The following is a 16264-nucleotide window of genomic DNA, read 5'->3' as shown; positions in this document are numbered from 1 at the left end:
TTCCAACCACACGGTTGCCTGCATTTAATTGCCCATCACTCCGGAGACAATGAGATTGCGGCCGTACGACCAGCGTTTGGTACATTTCGTATGCATATCCAGACAGAACAAAGAGTTTGTGTGAATGAACAGATACGTTGATATCTATCTCGTCCTGGGAAAAGTCTTGGCTCATATGATGAACCAACAAAAGCAAGGCTGCTGGGAGCGAACAAGCACATAAAGGGGTAGCTAGAAACAAATAAGAAGCAAGGAACAAAAAAGGCAAGAAAGACAAAACAAAAGCACGATTACGGCGCCGCCTGGGCCAAGAAATGGCATCACGACCGCTTGCCTCACCGTAATAATAACTCGAGTGATGATCCGGATATATCGAGTCGGACATGTTGTTTAGATGATGATGTCGTCAAACTTTTGCGTCTGCCCAAGCGCTGCGGCCCTAGCAAACGCAGCCCGCTCCTCGAGATCCTTAGCTTCGGACATCTTCCACTCGCGAATGACGTCTGCCTTGCGGGCCTCGCTGCGAGGCTCAAAGGCCATCTCGAATGGATCCGGCTTGACGATGAGGAGAGAGTTGCACTTGTCGGTAGGCACCTCGATCTCTCGGCCGGTGGAAGGGTCAACCTTGCGCTTGAGGTTGTACGCCCACGCTAGCGCACCACAAGCCACAATGAGCTCGTCCTGCGTCAATGACATGCCGAGACACTGCCTTTGACCGAAGCCAAAGGATGTCATGCCCTTGATGTTGGGATGTTGTGTCAATGGCTCTTGGAAAGTTGGCCAGCCGGCCTCAAGCCAGCGTTCTGGGCGATAGCTCTCTGGGTCGGGATACTTGACTGGGTTCAAGAGGAATGCGCTAGGGATAACATGTCAGTATGTAAATATGCATAAAGCGGACGGCTTGAACTTACTAGTCGAGAGGCAAGATGCGAACGCCCTTTGGGATGAAGTAACCGCGGTAGTAGTCGTCTTGCTCGGCCTCGTGTGCAACACCAGTGGGGACGTTTGGACGCCAGCGCATAGATTCCTTGATACATGCGCGGAGGGTAGGAAGCTTGGGAAAGTCTTCGATGCTCGGCATACGTCCTTCGAGTTGTTCGTCAATTTCCTTTTGAACCTTCTTAAGCCACTCGGGGTGGTGGACCATGGCAACGAGGAAGTAATTGAGAGGACCAGCAACGGTAAAGATACCAACCAGTGCGAGCATACCCAGAACCGAGGATGCTTCGTAGTCGCCGGAAAGGTTGTTGGTCTTTTCTGTTTCAAGGAACTGCTTGGTGAAACTCCAACGAGCAGTGCCTGCCTTCATGTTGGTCTTGACACGAACAAGATTTTCCATCCACCAGCGTTGTTGCTCGTCATGACGCTTGTGTTCGGCTCTCTTCCAAGGATTGATGATTTCGGGTAACCGCCAGAGAGGTGTGAGGATGTTGGTGATGGGGCCAGCGGGAGACATCTGTGTAAGCAGACCCCAAGCACTACCGATACAATATTCACTCAAGCTTGGGTCATCCCAGTTCAATGTACACATGATCTTGGAAGCCATATCCTCGAGAGTATAGTTGAAGGCGTCAGGGTTCTCCAAAAGACGGAACATCCATCTCTTGACTTCGTGTTGCATGACACCATAGTAGCCAGCATTAGTTGCTTGCGTCAGGTAGCCGTGAGTGAAGCGACGTTGTCTAGCCCAATATTCTACAAGTGTGTTAGCATGTTGATGGGATTGAACGAGGGGACAGTCTCTTACGGTTCTTTCCCATAAGGGGGAGGTATTCCATCGATCCATGAGTACTCTTGGAGTCAAAGAGCGAGGGTACGGCAGGTCTGTCTGAGTTGTACTTGGCCTTCTTGACAAGAAGTTCTTCGGCGATCTTCTCATCAGACACAATGATGAAACTTGTGCCAAGCATCTCTGTATAGTAGATGGGGCCATGGATGTCTGCAAACTCCTTGAACTTGATCCACATCTTCTGGATAGGCATATCGTGAATGCGTCCAATGATTGGCAATAATTTGGGCCCGGGCAATTGGTGGTCTGCCTCTGCCTTCTTGGGACGCCGCACATTATTCAGGATAGAGATGGCCACAAAGGCCACAAGGGCAATTCCAATGACAGCTAACGTGAGGGGCTGCATTTTGATGTACAGAGAGGAGAGAAAGAGAAGGAGTGCAGAGCGTGGGAGGGCAGAGGTGTTATCTCAAGGAAACATAGATTCTCGAGCCTCAGACGTGCCGTGAGCATGACAATATGCTCAAGTCTAAAGCTCATGTGGCAATGATGGGTCGATCTACGATCAGACACCTCGGAAACGTTCTAACGGGGGCTTTGGGTGTGGGCATGCAAGCCCAAGAATCGTCGCTGCACGATGATTCATGAGGTCTGCTCGCTCTTGAGCAAGCACATACCCACCACAAGATCGTAAGGCGGGTCCCATCAATCGTAACGACCATCGGCCTCGTTGCTGACAGAAGTCAACATAGCCGTGTAGGATTCGGATACAAACAAAGATATTATAAAGACTGGTTTCCCAGTGCTCACCAACATCTTGGTCAGATTCCCGAAGTCTATCGCAATATGCTGATGAGATCCTCATGTAACGACGGTAGATACGAGAGCCAATTGGTTGGGATAGATGAGCAGGTTTTGCCCTACTGCATGATGCGACGTTGACACATACCAAAAGATAGGCCTTGGGAAATAAACTGCAAGGCTGGCGACTAGCCAAGGAACGCTGCTCGCGATGAGGAGCTTAGCTAGGATACCGACGCTACGCAGGCTCTACCCGCAGCGAACAAGTGACTACTGGCGTGCGGCACAACTCAATCTGCTCGGTTATCTAAAGCCAAGCAGGGCCACTCGAAGGTACACCAAGATCGAGACATGTTGTCTCATGAGACGCATGTGTGGGTTGCACAATACAGAATCAACAGTAGCTGCCTTACACCGCGTTTTCGTGGGCGAAGCAGTGTGACGGAGGTCAAGGTACCGGGTCCGGAATGGAAGTTGTGGTATGATGCTTCGCACTGTGGTAAGTCGCGCGTCCGAGATCGATTCAATGAACTCGAGCCAGCGTTACGACGATCAGGAACGTGTGACTGGCGGGCGCTATCTCGGAGGTGAATGATGGTGTGCAGGCTGTGAAGAGCAGCGATGAGCAGTGCTCCTGGACAAAACGACGTCTTCAATTCATGCTCGGCCCGCGCCGGTGCACGAACCTTGTCAGTGCAAGGGATGTGCATGCCCAGCGAAATCTTGAGCGGGGGTGGCTCGAGGCGTTTGGGGTGGCAGCTTGGACGCTTGGGTGACTTTTCTCCCCGGTCGCAAAGCCAGATGTCGCCGTCATGGGCAGCAGCAGCACTAGCAAGGCATGTATGGGCGCTGATCATGTCTATCATGCTCGTCATGAATCTCTTCCGCCGGACTCTTTTGGAGACCCGAAATCTTTGTCCTGCTGCTCCGGCATGACCAAACCACCGACTTGCGACAATCTCGTGCCTGCATGGCGAGCGTCGGGCATTTCTGAGTGCGAGCAACAACTACACAAAAACGTGGGTAGTTCCTGCTAGAAAGATGCATCTTCTTTCGTTCCACCAGTATCAATTCTCCGAACAGTCATCAACATGACGACCAAGATGGAGCAGAAGCCTTTGGGCTCCTACCCCCCGTCCGGTATCGACGTCCTCATTGTCGGCACCGGTCTTGCAGGTTTGACTGCTGCCCTCGAGTGCATTCGCAAGGGTCACAATGTCAGAGTCCTTGAGCGTAATGAAACAATCAACACAGCTGGAGACATGTACTTCATGGGTCTCAGTGCTACCAGATTCTTCAATCATTGGCCCGAGATGAAGAAGGAATACGACTCAATCGGTCTTCACGATGCCTGGATTGAGACCTTCCAGCACTCTGGTCAACAGATGATCAAGCCCCTTAAGGTCGCTGATCGTCTGAAGGCTCAGGGCCTCGACCCTGGTACTCCTCCAGGCACTTTTCAAATGCGCCCCCTTGTCTACAAGATGTTCGTCAACCAGGTCGAATCTCTCGGTGTCAAGGTCGAATTCGGCCGCCGTGTCGTCGACTACTACGAGGACATTGAAAACAACAAGGCCGGCGTTCTCTGTGATGATGGCAAGAAGTACGAGGCCGACGTTGTCATTGCTGCTGATGGTGTTGGTTCCAAGTCTCAGAAGCTTGTTGGTGGTCAGGTTAGAGCTGTCTCTTCTGGCAGAGCCATGTGGAGAGCCGCTTTCCCCATCGAGCATCTTGACAAGGATCCTGAAGTCAAGGAGTTCTTCTCTCTCATCAACGGTGAGAACCCCATCGTTCGCACGTGGCTCGGTCCTGGCACTTACGCCTTGACCCTGACCCGCCCCGACACCATGATCTGGATCATGAACCACGACGCGACTGGTAGTGAAGCCGAGTCTTGGAGCAACACCATTGATTATGAAGAGGTCCTCGAGGGCATGGACAAGGTCCCTGGACCCAACAAGTGGGCTCCTATCTTCAAGAGACTTGTGAAGTGCACACCACCCAATACCATCATCAACTTCGAGCTTCTGTGGAGAAATCCTCAGCCGACTTGGTTGTCACCTGGTGCTCGCGTCGTCCAGATTGGTGACGCTGCTCACTCTTTCTTGCCTGCGTCCGGTAATGGAGCCACCCAGGCCATCGAGGACGCCGTCACCATCGCCTCTTGCCTGCAACTTGCTGGTAAGGACAAGATTGATGAGGGTATACGTGCTCATGTCAGAGTTCGGTAAGTAACAAGTACATACTTCTTCGTTCTGAGTGAATAATCTAACATTCATTGTAGATTCATCCGCAACTCTTGCGCACAGAAGCTTGGCTTCAGTAACGCAGAGCTCTTGCAAGACACTGACTGGGAAAAAGTCAAGCTCAACCCTCGCATGGCCGCTCCCAAGCTCCCTAAGTGGGTCTGGAGCCACGACCCCGAGCACTACATGCACTCGAACTATGAAAATATTGTCGATGGTATGAAGAAGGGTATCAGACACGAAGACGATGAGCGTGTACCTCCCAACTATCCCCCTGGCTACCGCTATGAGCCATGGAACATTGACGAGATCATGGATGCTATGAGAAATGGTAGACCTGTCGAGCTTGGTGCTGGTGACTGGGACTAGATGATTTCAAGGCTCGGTGCAGTCGACACCGGAACCTGCACCTCTGCCATACACGTATGGATGAGAAATTGTTTTACCAAAGCGAAGCATGGGGACTGAAGATGGCTATCATCACTGCAACTAGTACCCGGGCGTTACATATAATGAAGTTACGTCTTAATCTTACACTTCTGTTCACGAGTCCATTCCTTTGCCCAGCACCTCCCAAGCAGAAGCAGCCTTCAATATGTCCATCTCATGCCACCTCTTGGCTACGAGCTGCATACCGACCGGCAGCTTACCTTCTCCATCCGCGGTCTCCGACCAACCACATGGCATCGACATTCCGGGGTGTCCAGAGCAGTTGAAAGGCGAAGTGTTCAGCGTTACACCCACAGCTTTTTGTGCAATCTCCATAACACTAGTATAGTTGCAGTGCTTTCCTGCAACTGTAGGCGTAGTCGGTGTGATCAAAATGTCCACCTTCTCGAACACCTTGTCATACTCAGCACGCAGCTGATGAACGAGCATGTGAGCCTTGCGAGTAAGCGAAGGTCCAAATTTAGTCTCCATGTGCTCGGCGTTGAGCACGACATTGATGACAGCCGGGTTCTTGTAGACCAACTTGTCGTAGAACATCTGGTTTGTCGGGTTCGGTTCCAGCCCTGGCAGGGGGTGAGAAAGAAGGTCAGAAGCCCTGTTCTCGAAGAATCGTGGAATAGCCTCGCGACCTGCAACCGTCCAAATCGACGGTCCTTGCAAATGTAGTGGCACCGAAACCTCGTGGACTTCCGCTCCGAGCTTACCAAATCTCTCCGCTGCAGCCCTGACGATCGCGGCTACGTCGGTATTCAGGCCGGCGATCTCCCAGGCTTCTTTGAGGATGCCGATCCGGAGCCCCTTTGCCGCTGACGATGCAGTCCATTCGCCGGCTTCCCTCTTGGCTGCTTGCCACTCGGCGAGGAGCGCGGTGTAATCTGGCACAGCTTGACGAAGAGGCGTCTCCGGGGTCTGACGAGGGTCGATGCCATCGTAGCCTGCAATGACACCAAGTAGAAGTGCAATGTCCTCAATAGATCTTGCCATAGGTCCTGTCGAATCGATCATCGGCAAGATGGAGACTATTCCAGTGTAGGGAACTAATCCCGTCGTGGGTTTCAGACCATAAAAGCCGCCAAAAGATGCTGGCGCGCGAATTGAGCCTCCTTGATCACCGCCAATCGCCATGTCAACACCTTCTTCCTCTAGTGCGTTAGTCTTGAACGTCAATCCAATCTTCTCGCTACGCTCTCTGACGTCTTTGGCCGAGATTACTGAAGCACAGCCTGAACTACTGCCTCCTGTCATGTATCCAGTCGCCCAAGCATTATGTACTGGGCCACTGTCTGCTGATACAGATGTGGGGAATAGACTAAAGTTTTCGCATACTGCTGTTCCAGAAATGGTTCCAGAGGCTTCGAGAATGCGTTTGACTACTGTTGCATCGATTTCGCTGATAGCATATTTACCGCCTTTGAATAGTTCTGGAGCAGTACCAAGACGTAGAGGAGCTCCAGCAACGCTGACGTTATCCTTCATGGCAAGAGTCTTCCCAGACAGTGCTTTGCTTGTTGGAGCAGAAGCCTTGAGGTGTGTCTGACAAGACTGTTAGTGGTCGCACAATATTGATGAGAACAGAGACAGCCACCTTGTGCGACCAAGCATTCAAAGGATTATCACCTTGGCTCGGTCTACTCCATTTCCGCGGCCCGCCTTCGACTGGCGTCGGCTCAACTCTTGGATCGATGTATTCAGGCAGAGCAGCTACAGCAGAAGCGACAGCATCGAAGCTGTTCTGCAACAGCAGGAAGTCTGTCTCATCTTGACTGCCAACCGGAATTGAGAAGCCTCTTCCTTTCGCGGCAGCATGTAACTCTTCCTTGGAAACCGTAGGTCTAACACGTTAGACTGATTGCTACATATCCAGAAAGGGGCCTGGATATCTTACAAACTACCCTCTGCGAGCGATATGATGGACATGTTGATGTGAGATAGTGTTTGAGCAATCAAGCAGAGAACAACACATGTCGAAAGGCATTTAAAGGAGGATGCTACAATGATCTACGGCTTCTGGCCGATGGGGTAGATAGGCAGGGTCGGACCTGCCGACGCAGCACATCCGAGATCGGCACCTTTGGGGTCGCTCAAATTTACCCCACCCCCACTTTGGAGAAGGCCCTCGTCTTATCCCTGGCTGTGTTGGGGAGGAGAATCCATCAACACCTGCTTTTAAGAAAATAACAATAGAGGCTGTCCTCCAACATGATCAACTTTCCTTGCAACCACTGAGGCCACTCAATTGGCCTGAGCTTTGGCGCGTCTCTCTCGACGAGCGAGCTTCATGCGCATGTCAGATTGTAGGACGAAAAAGTAGGTCTTTGCTGAAAATGGCCGCTCCTTGTCGTCCAGCTCAAATTCGAACTTTTGTACCATCTGAGCAACGAACTTGTACAACTCGATCTGCGGTGGTCAGTATGAGGATGAAACATGCGGGGCTGACCTACCATAGCAAGATCTCTACCTGGACAGGATCGCGGTCCTATGCCTCCAAAGTTGAACAGAGCAGCTTCCAGCGATCGCGCCTCGGACTCTGCACCCAGCCATCGCTCCGGGTTGAACACACTGGCATCTTGTCCAAAAACTGCCGTGTCCCTGTTCTGGGCCAGACTGCTGATGCCTACTACCGTTCCCGAAGGAATACTGTGCTCGGCAACAGACAGGCCACCTGCAGGCACGACTCGAGGCAGCTGAGCTGGTATAGAGGGGTACATTCTCAGACTTTCTCTGACGACCGCCTTTAGGTACTGAAGCTGTTGAGTCTGTTTGTAGGAGATTGATCCGCCAATATCCACTTGGTCAACTTCTATCTGCAGTTTTCGGAGAACTGCTGGGTTGGAGCTCAAATAATATAGAGCTGAGCGCATCGCGATCGCCACAGTATCTGCTCCCGCACCTCTATTTCTCTCAGTAAGCATGTTGCCTCGAAACCATAGCACACCTCATAACAAACTTACGTGACCGCGAAAGCACCGTCGACAACTTGAAGATGAGATGGCGAGTTCCCTTCAGAGTCTCTGTAAGCGAGAAAGTGATCAACCATGTCAGGCTGGACATTACTGCGATCAGCATCCTCATGCTCTCGAACCTTCGCCGACGACCAATTGAAAAACTCCTCGATAGGGTTCTTGATCCCAAGGATGCGAGTCACCGGGTTATCAACCCAGAAAAGTTGGCCCCACATAAGTCCTAGAACCGTGGAGACCGTCATCAGACTGTTCAGAATGCCTTGGAGATTCATGTTATCGGCGCCAACGATTGACCCCAGAGGTTCTCCGTAACACAGCTGGCCCATGATGTCCCAGGTCAGAGTATCAATAGCATGGCACATATCTACGGTCACGCCTTCCGACGCAGACTTCCCAAGCTTTTGCCAGAGTCTATCCAGGCAATCTTGCATAGAGCTCTCAAGTCGAAGTACGGCAGTCATCTTGAAAGCAGGAGCTATTCTGCGACGGACTAAAGCATGGACTTTCGGATCTCGTGTGGCCAAGATATTCGGTGCTGCTTGGGGAGGCTGGAATCCAGAGTACCAACAACCTTTGATAGCAGTGGTACCATGGCCATAGAGTGCCTTCATAGCTGCCTCGTCGACGATCGACAGCTCATTCGGTGCCAGCCGGACAATTTTGCCATATTTTTGGTGCAGTTCAAGAATGACTTCGGACCAGTCTCCGATAGCATAATGCCAAATTTGCCACAGACCAGAAATGGCAGCGAGCCGAGGGCCAGGGAATTGCGCTAGAGGATGGAACAAGGCGCGGTAGCCTACGAGCAAAAGGCCGGCTCCAAAGATCAAGGCTAGTATTGCTGACCCGTAGCTTCCGTCGAGCGATAAAATCGATTCAATCGGCATCTTGACATATGGTCGAGAGTCTAGGGTACATATTCATGGCGGCGCATCGCTGACTATGTAGCGGCCACGTCTACGGACTTCGAAGGATTCGCTTCTTTGAGGCTATGCAGATCCTCGATATTGATATGCAGTCATCTTATCGCACCAAGCCACGCTATAGTGGCCAAGATAATCGGGAACCGTACTGCCGGAGAAAATCTTGACATGAGAGAACATCAATGTTGGTCGAATGTTCTATTTGTTAATACTTACGGACTTACAACCTCTATGCTTTTGGCTCTTCCGTAACGCCAACAGTGGCTTCCGCATCACTACCACTCGTCTCGCTTTGCTCGTCTTCTGTATAGTCGACCTTCTCGTCAGTATCCGCTGTAAGGTCCCATCTTCCGAAGACCACCATCAAAGTCGGCGGAATCGTGAATAACCACAGTGCAAAGGCAATGATCATCTGGTTGCGGTTCGAGACGCTCGAAGCACCGATGCCGTATGCAATTGCTGAGCCGATGGACTCCCACGAGCGCATGATACCGGTCATGCGCGACACTTCTCCATTCTTTTGCGTACCCTTCTTCGCACCGAGTAGCCAGTAAATATATGTCTGCATCGCTTCGTAGAAGAACTTGAACAGGATGTATACGGCAAAGGCAGAGTTGAAGAATGCGCCATCGTCTAGATCGAGATCAGGTCCGGTAGAGCTCTTGGAAATGTCGACTTCAACGATGGCGTTCCATATCCAGGCTGCAGTGACGACAAGAGCGATGCCTAAGTATACCGCTCGAGACTTGATGGTCGCCGTGAGTTTTAAGTCCAAGAGTGCACCTGTGAGGAGGTTGGCTGTAAGACCGACGACTGCGCTGAGGAATGATGCCAGGGCTCGGGAGCGAACGGTGAAGTTGTCTGTTATTTGTTAGCGTTGATTTTCCTCAATCTAGCATGTTGACAGCATACTTGTAAGGTAGTTTCCCTGATAGGTCGTACCGAACTGCCCAGCAAGGAAGATGGGGTAGAGCAGTACGAGGTAAGGAGTCTTCAACAACTTCAAGATCCCGCGAGCCTCGATGGAGACGTTTGTGGTGCGCATATAAGGAACTGGTGTTCCATCACTTCTGATGACCTTGCGAGGTTGCGACAAGAGCAAAGCAAATGGAGCACCTAGAGATGAGATGGCGATGAGACCTTGGTATGTCTTGTAGCTGACCTTCCCTGTATGGGCTGTGTTGATGTTGATGGCTAGGGAGATAGCTCCACCGACGAGCGGTCCCAGCTGACGGATGCCCATCCATATACCCACATATCTGGATCCATGTCAGTTCTACGCTCCTCATTGTTTGAAAAACACATTAAAACTCACTTTCCTCTCTTTGCTTCCTCAGGGTAGCCCACAGCTATAGCTGCTTCGCTTGCCCACAACAGCGACGCACCAACACCACACAGGCCGGCTCCTAAGAGCAAAAACCACTCATTGCCGAATCTGTTGTTGCAGTAGAGACCAGCTGCATAAGGTGTATAGAAAGCGGCTCCGAGCACGAGTGTCCATTTTGGAGTAATGTAGTTCGAGACACCTCCGCAAAGTGCACAGCCTATTGACATGAGACCGTAGGTCAATGCATTGGCCGCGTTATTGAGGGTGGCCTATTATCTACATGGTAAGCCGAATACTACAACAAGCCGAAATAAGATTATTGAACTTACGCTGGCATTGCCACCTGCACCAAGATTGTTTAGAGCTGTCCATATACCAGGCTCACAAAACCCGACCAGACCAACGATGATGATCTGGAAGAGACAAGACCTGTAGAAGGATTCCAACTTGTTAGATGCCATGTTATAACTGTTCTCGAACAAAGAGTTTTTCTCCTTATGCAGGTCCGCGACTTGTGTTTTATAGTTGACTTCATCATGACTGATGTTTCTGGCATATCCTGGTTGAGAGGTAAAATTTAGTTTGTTGAAACGAGCACGACATTCTCAAGCACAAATCGAGCTCGATGGATTCAGCATTTTCCATTCGTTGCTTCCTTCCTACCCTGCAGATTGTTAAACTAGTCGATTGGGCAAGAGCACGCAAGGACCCACGCAGATGATGCTCCTGAGCTCGGGCCATCAAGTACGTCGATGACCCTCTGCTCGACCTTGTTTACTGCCAATCAGATAGCCCTACGCGCATATGACAGTTGCAGCATATGATGAAGAATGTTGAACATTTCGGCAGTACTTGTTTCCTGAAAAATGATAATATTTTGCTTTCCTGGCCCCACACAAGGGGCTGTTCTTTTTACAGGCGATGTAAGTGATCGTGTGTCGTTAACGTTCCAAGTATTGTACAAAATCAGCCCTGATTACTGGTTACAGTGCGCACTTCGTGCTACATTTTCCTAAAAACTGTTGACCAGCGTGACACCAGTCGTGTATACCATCATACCAAGGCCGATCGACATGAAGATAATATCACCAGCCTTCGCGAGACGAGTCTGTGCACATCCCTTGTAGTGCAGAAGAGGAGGGTAAATGTACACCAGAGGTACACATGCAAAGGAGCCAATCAAAGCGACAAATCTGTCCAGGTTGCCGGCGCCTGCGATAGCAATGGCAATACAGACACCAGTCAGGAAAGTTCGGAAAGCGTTCTTCTTCCATTTGGTGAGCGCGTCCTTCTTCCCGGACAGGTGACCGAACAGCTTTCCCTCGATGATACGCATAGCAGGGAACAACTGCACTGGGTTGCCGAAAAGTACGGCCATGGAGTACAAGAACTGGACGGCGTTGACAAGTTTGCTGTCTTGAGGGAAGTTGGAGATGATCTCAATCTGCGTGTTGTCTCCGAAAGTGGCGTAACACAAGGCGCCGACTGAGGTGAAAATGACGGTGATGATGAGCATAATCACAGCTAGAAGCCACTCAAAGTTTTGGGGCTTCTTCATAGAAGACTGAATTGGCAGAATGAGGCCGATGCCTTCAAAAGTGAAGATAGCCGATCCAATGGTCAATGTGAAATGGTCCGGGTTGAACAGCTGAACGGTGGGGTGAATGCCTTCTTTAGCGATCGTAGCGATATCAAAATAGTAGATGTAGCCGAGACCGATCATGATGAATACATCGGCCAACATTGCGACGGGGCCGAGCTTCGAGATGTTACGGATGAAGGACAGAGGTACCAGAACGATGAGCTGCATCGCGATCAATGCGCGAACTGAGATAGGCATATCGCCCTTGACCACAGCAGAGAGGAATGAGTGAAGATTCTCAGCCACGAAGACGACACCTGCACAAACGAAGCCGATTTGTGAGATGGTGATCGAGGCAAGGATGAGGGACCTCATCTTGTCTCCAGCGATGGCCTTACCAAGATCACCATAACCACCACCATACTGGTTGCGGCACTTGAGTAATAGATGGAAAGCAAGCATTGAAACGGCCGAGATCGAAACCAGAGTGATGGATGAGAACAAGATACCGCCATTGTTGAAAGCCTTTGGGAGGAACATGATGCCGGTACCGATGAAAGCCTTGAGGAGGGTGAAGAAGGACTTGACTGTGCCAGCATCACCCTTGGCGGCTGCTCTAGATGACTTGCGACGACCAAGCAGAGGTCTTCTCTCGGTTGCAGGAGCCTCTTCCTCATCTGACTCGTCCTCGACTGCTTCGTCGTCGGACTCGTTGAGGTCTTCACCAGCGAAGCTTCCATAAAGGCTCAAAAACTCGACGAAATTCCTGGTGACGGGCATTGTTGCACTGCTGAAAGCATGCTGTCTTTGCATGTATTGACGACGGAAAGCGCCAGGAGCTCGTGCTTGAGAAGCTGTCAATTCAGAATCCCAGCTTTCTCTGCGCGCACGAGGAGCAGAGAATGTGGCGGCTCTTTGATGCAGTGCCTGGCGGGGGTTGGCATTGAGCTTGAAGATATCTCTGTGTATATCTCCACCCTGGAGGTTCAGAGAAGACTCAACCCCAGAATCGTTGTTGCCGGTGGCCTCGCCAAATTCGGCAGTGTAACCAGAAGGAAGATGTTCGGACACAACCTGAGCCTGTTGCTCCTCCGGAATCTCTTGTTCTTCGGACATGTTGACGGACTCCTGCTGTATGGATTGGGGAGAAGAGAATGTTCACAAGTCTCGCATCGTTCGAGGACTCGGGTGGTGAGTTTGCAGTTTCACTGGTCGAAAACGAAATTGCCCCTAATGACGCACCAATCGAAGCCACCCGATATCACGTGCATGTGCGCAAAAAGCTTAACATAAACAGGGTCAGTCGACGCTCGTGCCGCGTGGAGTTCTGAGCAAACGCGACTGCGGCACGTCGCGACTTCTGATCGCGTTTGCAGTGACATCTCCATCCACAGTGATGTACTACTTTTGCTTCAATCGCAGGTGGACTCCATCTTGAACGATCACACAAGATCATGGTTGAACTGTCTAACACTGCGTCCTCGGGCCTTGAACGTCTGTATGACAAGGGTCCTAAAGAACTAGATACCTCCGCTAACATGATTGCTGCTTTTCCCGACTCGCAGGTATCAAATTGATAGGAACACTTGATACATGTGCTTTCGATCCTGTCAGATATCATCTGATCTACGTGACCCATAATGCTGATGCTTAACATTGAGGTAGTCGATCCAACTAATCGGAATTGCCAAGCCTGATAACCCCGGCCAGATTCTGTTGTGATGCATCGCTGTAGTCCTTACCAGACCCCATTCTCGAGCAAAGGCTTGTTAAGTGTTCCAGGGATGGGATAACTACTAACAGGTTCATAACGAATACTACAGAAATGTACTAAGCGAAAATACCGCGGCAACGTTCCGCAGATAACGACCAACACTTTTCTGCCGTGGGGATAACCCTGGTCCTGACTTATGACCAACGTAGACGGCGACGTTGTGATGAAAATCTCATCCCAGTTCGGCAGAATGGAGGCTAGGGCTCTGGTCTGACACCTGGTGCTTTCCTGTGTGGTGTCATGGCCTATTGAATCGTATTGTAGTTGACATACATATCTGGACTTTCCCGACTCAAAACTGGCTTCTGGCGACAAGACATTGTGCAGACTGTCCACGTTACTGGCAAGTTTTGACTTCTCTTGCTTTCTCTACATCTTGCTAGATGCGACGATAAATATGCAGACTCCCGTGATACGGTCAGCAATGTCCAGGTGGGTGACTACAAGGAGCTTGAAGCTCTAGAGGATAGGAGTTGAAGACAACACGACCCCCCATAAGACGCACAGTCCATACCATTTAATCTGGCAATGAAGAACGGGCAAGCAGCCAGTAGAAGCTGGTTATCAATCAATTCGTCGCAAGAAGTATAAGACTACATCTGTAGTAAATGAAAAAAGAGACAATCAGCCACTGACTGATTTGAACCAAGGACATGACGGACAAGAAGGGGTACAGGTAGGGGCTGACCATGCCCCCGCGCCGGACACCGTCGCAACAAGAGATCACGTGGAGAGGTCCGACTGGCTCGCTACCTAGATTGAAAGCTCACGATCTAACTTATGGTTTTCGGGAGACTTGGAATGGATATGAAAGAGTCTCGGTGATCGAGCGTACATGATGATGAGCGCCTGCTCCTCATTTGACAATGGGATCGCCAGAGCCACCAGCCTCAATGTCGATATCCCTAGTTCTTTGCATCCTCTGTGGCCTCTCCCTCATCGCGACTCCGTCGACTCCGTCACCGATCCAGCCATGTGTCCCACTGGAGACAGCAAATGCACGATCCTTGGATCTAGGACTCCACGTCCAAGGCTGCCCCCTTGTTAGGCTTCCATGGTACCAGCGGAAACCGATCCATGCAGTTATGATTCCCAACACGCTACCAGAAAAGATATCAATGCCTTGGTGTTTGAAGTCGACGTAGCGAGTAGAGCAGACGAAGAAGGCGACGCAGATGGGAATCAATACTATGATGGCGCCAAAGACTGGTGGGGCGGCGGCGCGATCCCTAGGTTGTTGTTCGGTCTCGTCTTCGTCGTTGCGTCTGGGTGGTGCACTGTGGCCAAGATAGGGGATCAGCATGTTGAACTTCGATGCCAACCAAAGTGAGAGGTAGAGCAGTCCAGACCAAGACATTGACGAGTGGCCGCTGAGGAAGCTGCGGAAACCCTCATCCAATTGCTTCTGATTCGTTTGCGTGCAGATAGACGAGCTGACCAGTGTCCATCTTTGCGAGATATCCTGACCATATCCACCAACAACATGTGCTGCGATATCGTTCAGATCCGGTTGACATCTTGCCAGCAAATCTGGTCGTGGTTTTCCAATCAAGTTCTTAATTCCAGTAGTGATGAAGAAGGCGAGTGCGAAGCTAAGCCCAAGACCCATCCAACCAGAGTTGAACTCCCATAGTTTGCGCTTCCAATAACGTTGGTCGCGGATACTGGAGCGCGAGAAGGCTGGAACGAACAAAGCAGTGACAATGGCTATGATGACAGCCGGTACAATCAAGGAAACAACGACGAGAGTCACTGTCGAGACCTCATCATGATCGACGTATGGGAAGCTGATGGCAAGATCGAGAAGTGAAAATGGCCGATGGTATGGTTTGACGTAAGAAATTCCGCCACCTACTGCGGCAATGGCACTGAGGATAAGAATTAGACAAGGTACACACAGACGCTGTATACTACCTACATGATTAATATCCAATCGAGCGCGTAGGCTATGATTAATTTGGCGGGCGGCATATCGATCGCCATGCCGGTATGAGGAAATCTTCGTACCGTAATAGAAAAGTGTTGTTATGATACGACGAGCTAGAAAGGAAAAGAATAATTCGTTTGCTAACAGTGGTTTTGTGTAGCAGCACACGAAGAGTTGAAGTAAGGGAGAACAGCAGGCGCCCACGATTAGGAGCAGCAAGCTTTGATTATACGTTCACGCGACAGCAAGGTTGGGACAAGCAGATTATGAGGCCGACACATAACGGAAACGATTGAATCCGTTTTCTCGGCGGCGACAGAGACAGAACGAACGCCGGTGACATTCTGTGACATTCAAGAGCTGCGCCTTCACGCCAAGTTCTGGTCGCGTGCCTCTCTCCACGCAATCTCGTACGAAAACGCCGCCACCTCGTCACCAGTTATGTTTGCGTTGTTGACAAGAGCAAACAAACAATATTTTGTTTCGTAGCAAAAAAGAACGTATAATCAATTTTGAATGGTATCATCTGCCGTTAAGGTATC

The 16264-nt window shown here is 50.6% G+C and overlaps 7 protein-coding genes across 7 annotated transcripts; 1 reads left to right on the top strand and 6 right to left on the bottom strand.

The window, feature by feature from the left end:
* Positions 1–390: 390 nt before the first annotated feature.
* AUEXF2481DRAFT_61180 (uncharacterized protein) lies at positions 391–2135 on the bottom strand (the record flags this gene model as incomplete). Its single annotated transcript, XM_013493617.1, has 3 exons — positions 391–856; positions 912–1695; positions 1748–2135. The coding sequence occupies 3 exons, from the start codon at positions 2133–2135 to the stop codon at positions 391–393; spliced, it is 1638 nt and encodes a 545-aa protein (XP_013349071.1).
* A 1498-nt stretch (positions 2136–3633) lies between these two features.
* AUEXF2481DRAFT_60823 (uncharacterized protein) lies at positions 3634–5145 on the top strand (the record flags this gene model as incomplete). Its single annotated transcript, XM_013493616.1, has 2 exons — positions 3634–4757; positions 4815–5145. 2 exons carry the CDS (start codon positions 3634–3636, stop codon positions 5143–5145), a joined length of 1455 nt encoding a protein of 484 aa, XP_013349070.1.
* A 174-nt stretch (positions 5146–5319) lies between these two features.
* On the bottom strand, positions 5320–7143 carry AUEXF2481DRAFT_486 (uncharacterized protein; the record flags this gene model as incomplete). The annotated part of the gene is made up of 3 exons (XM_013493533.1): positions 5320–6759; positions 6812–7058; positions 7112–7143. The coding sequence occupies 3 exons, from the start codon at positions 7141–7143 to the stop codon at positions 5320–5322; spliced, it is 1719 nt and encodes a 572-aa protein (XP_013348987.1).
* Positions 7144–7300: 157 nt separating this feature from the next.
* Positions 7301–9208, bottom strand: AUEXF2481DRAFT_143737 (uncharacterized protein). The gene is made up of 3 exons (XM_013493614.1): positions 8178–9208; positions 7668–8118; positions 7301–7623 (listed from the first exon to the last, which is right to left on the bottom strand). Exons 1-3 carry the CDS (start codon positions 9074–9076, stop codon positions 7459–7461), a joined length of 1515 nt encoding a protein of 504 aa, XP_013349068.1. The 5' UTR covers positions 9077–9208; the 3' UTR covers positions 7301–7458.
* A 133-nt stretch (positions 9209–9341) lies between these two features.
* AUEXF2481DRAFT_484 (uncharacterized protein) lies at positions 9342–10900 on the bottom strand (the record flags this gene model as incomplete). The annotated part of the gene is made up of 4 exons (XM_013493530.1): positions 9342–9973; positions 10025–10371; positions 10428–10708; positions 10769–10900. The coding sequence occupies 4 exons, from the start codon at positions 10898–10900 to the stop codon at positions 9342–9344; spliced, it is 1392 nt and encodes a 463-aa protein (XP_013348984.1).
* A 551-nt stretch (positions 10901–11451) lies between these two features.
* On the bottom strand, positions 11452–13137 carry AUEXF2481DRAFT_61259 (uncharacterized protein; the record flags this gene model as incomplete). Its single annotated transcript, XM_013493612.1, has 1 exon — positions 11452–13137. One exon carries the CDS (start codon positions 13135–13137, stop codon positions 11452–11454), a length of 1686 nt encoding a protein of 561 aa, XP_013349066.1.
* Positions 13138–14651: 1514 nt separating this feature from the next.
* On the bottom strand, positions 14652–15778 carry AUEXF2481DRAFT_24873 (uncharacterized protein; the record flags this gene model as incomplete). Its single annotated transcript, XM_013493611.1, has 2 exons — positions 14652–15663; positions 15714–15778. 2 exons carry the CDS (start codon positions 15776–15778, stop codon positions 14652–14654), a joined length of 1077 nt encoding a protein of 358 aa, XP_013349065.1.
* Between the last annotated feature and the right edge of the window lie 486 nt (positions 15779–16264).

This window comes from Aureobasidium subglaciale, assembly GCF_000721755.1.
Source record: "Aureobasidium subglaciale EXF-2481 unplaced genomic scaffold scaffold_0, whole genome shotgun sequence".
In the NCBI taxonomy this organism is placed as follows: domain Eukaryota; kingdom Fungi; phylum Ascomycota; class Dothideomycetes; order Dothideales; family Saccotheciaceae; genus Aureobasidium; species Aureobasidium subglaciale.
This window is presented reverse-complemented; position numbering and strand designations above follow the sequence as displayed.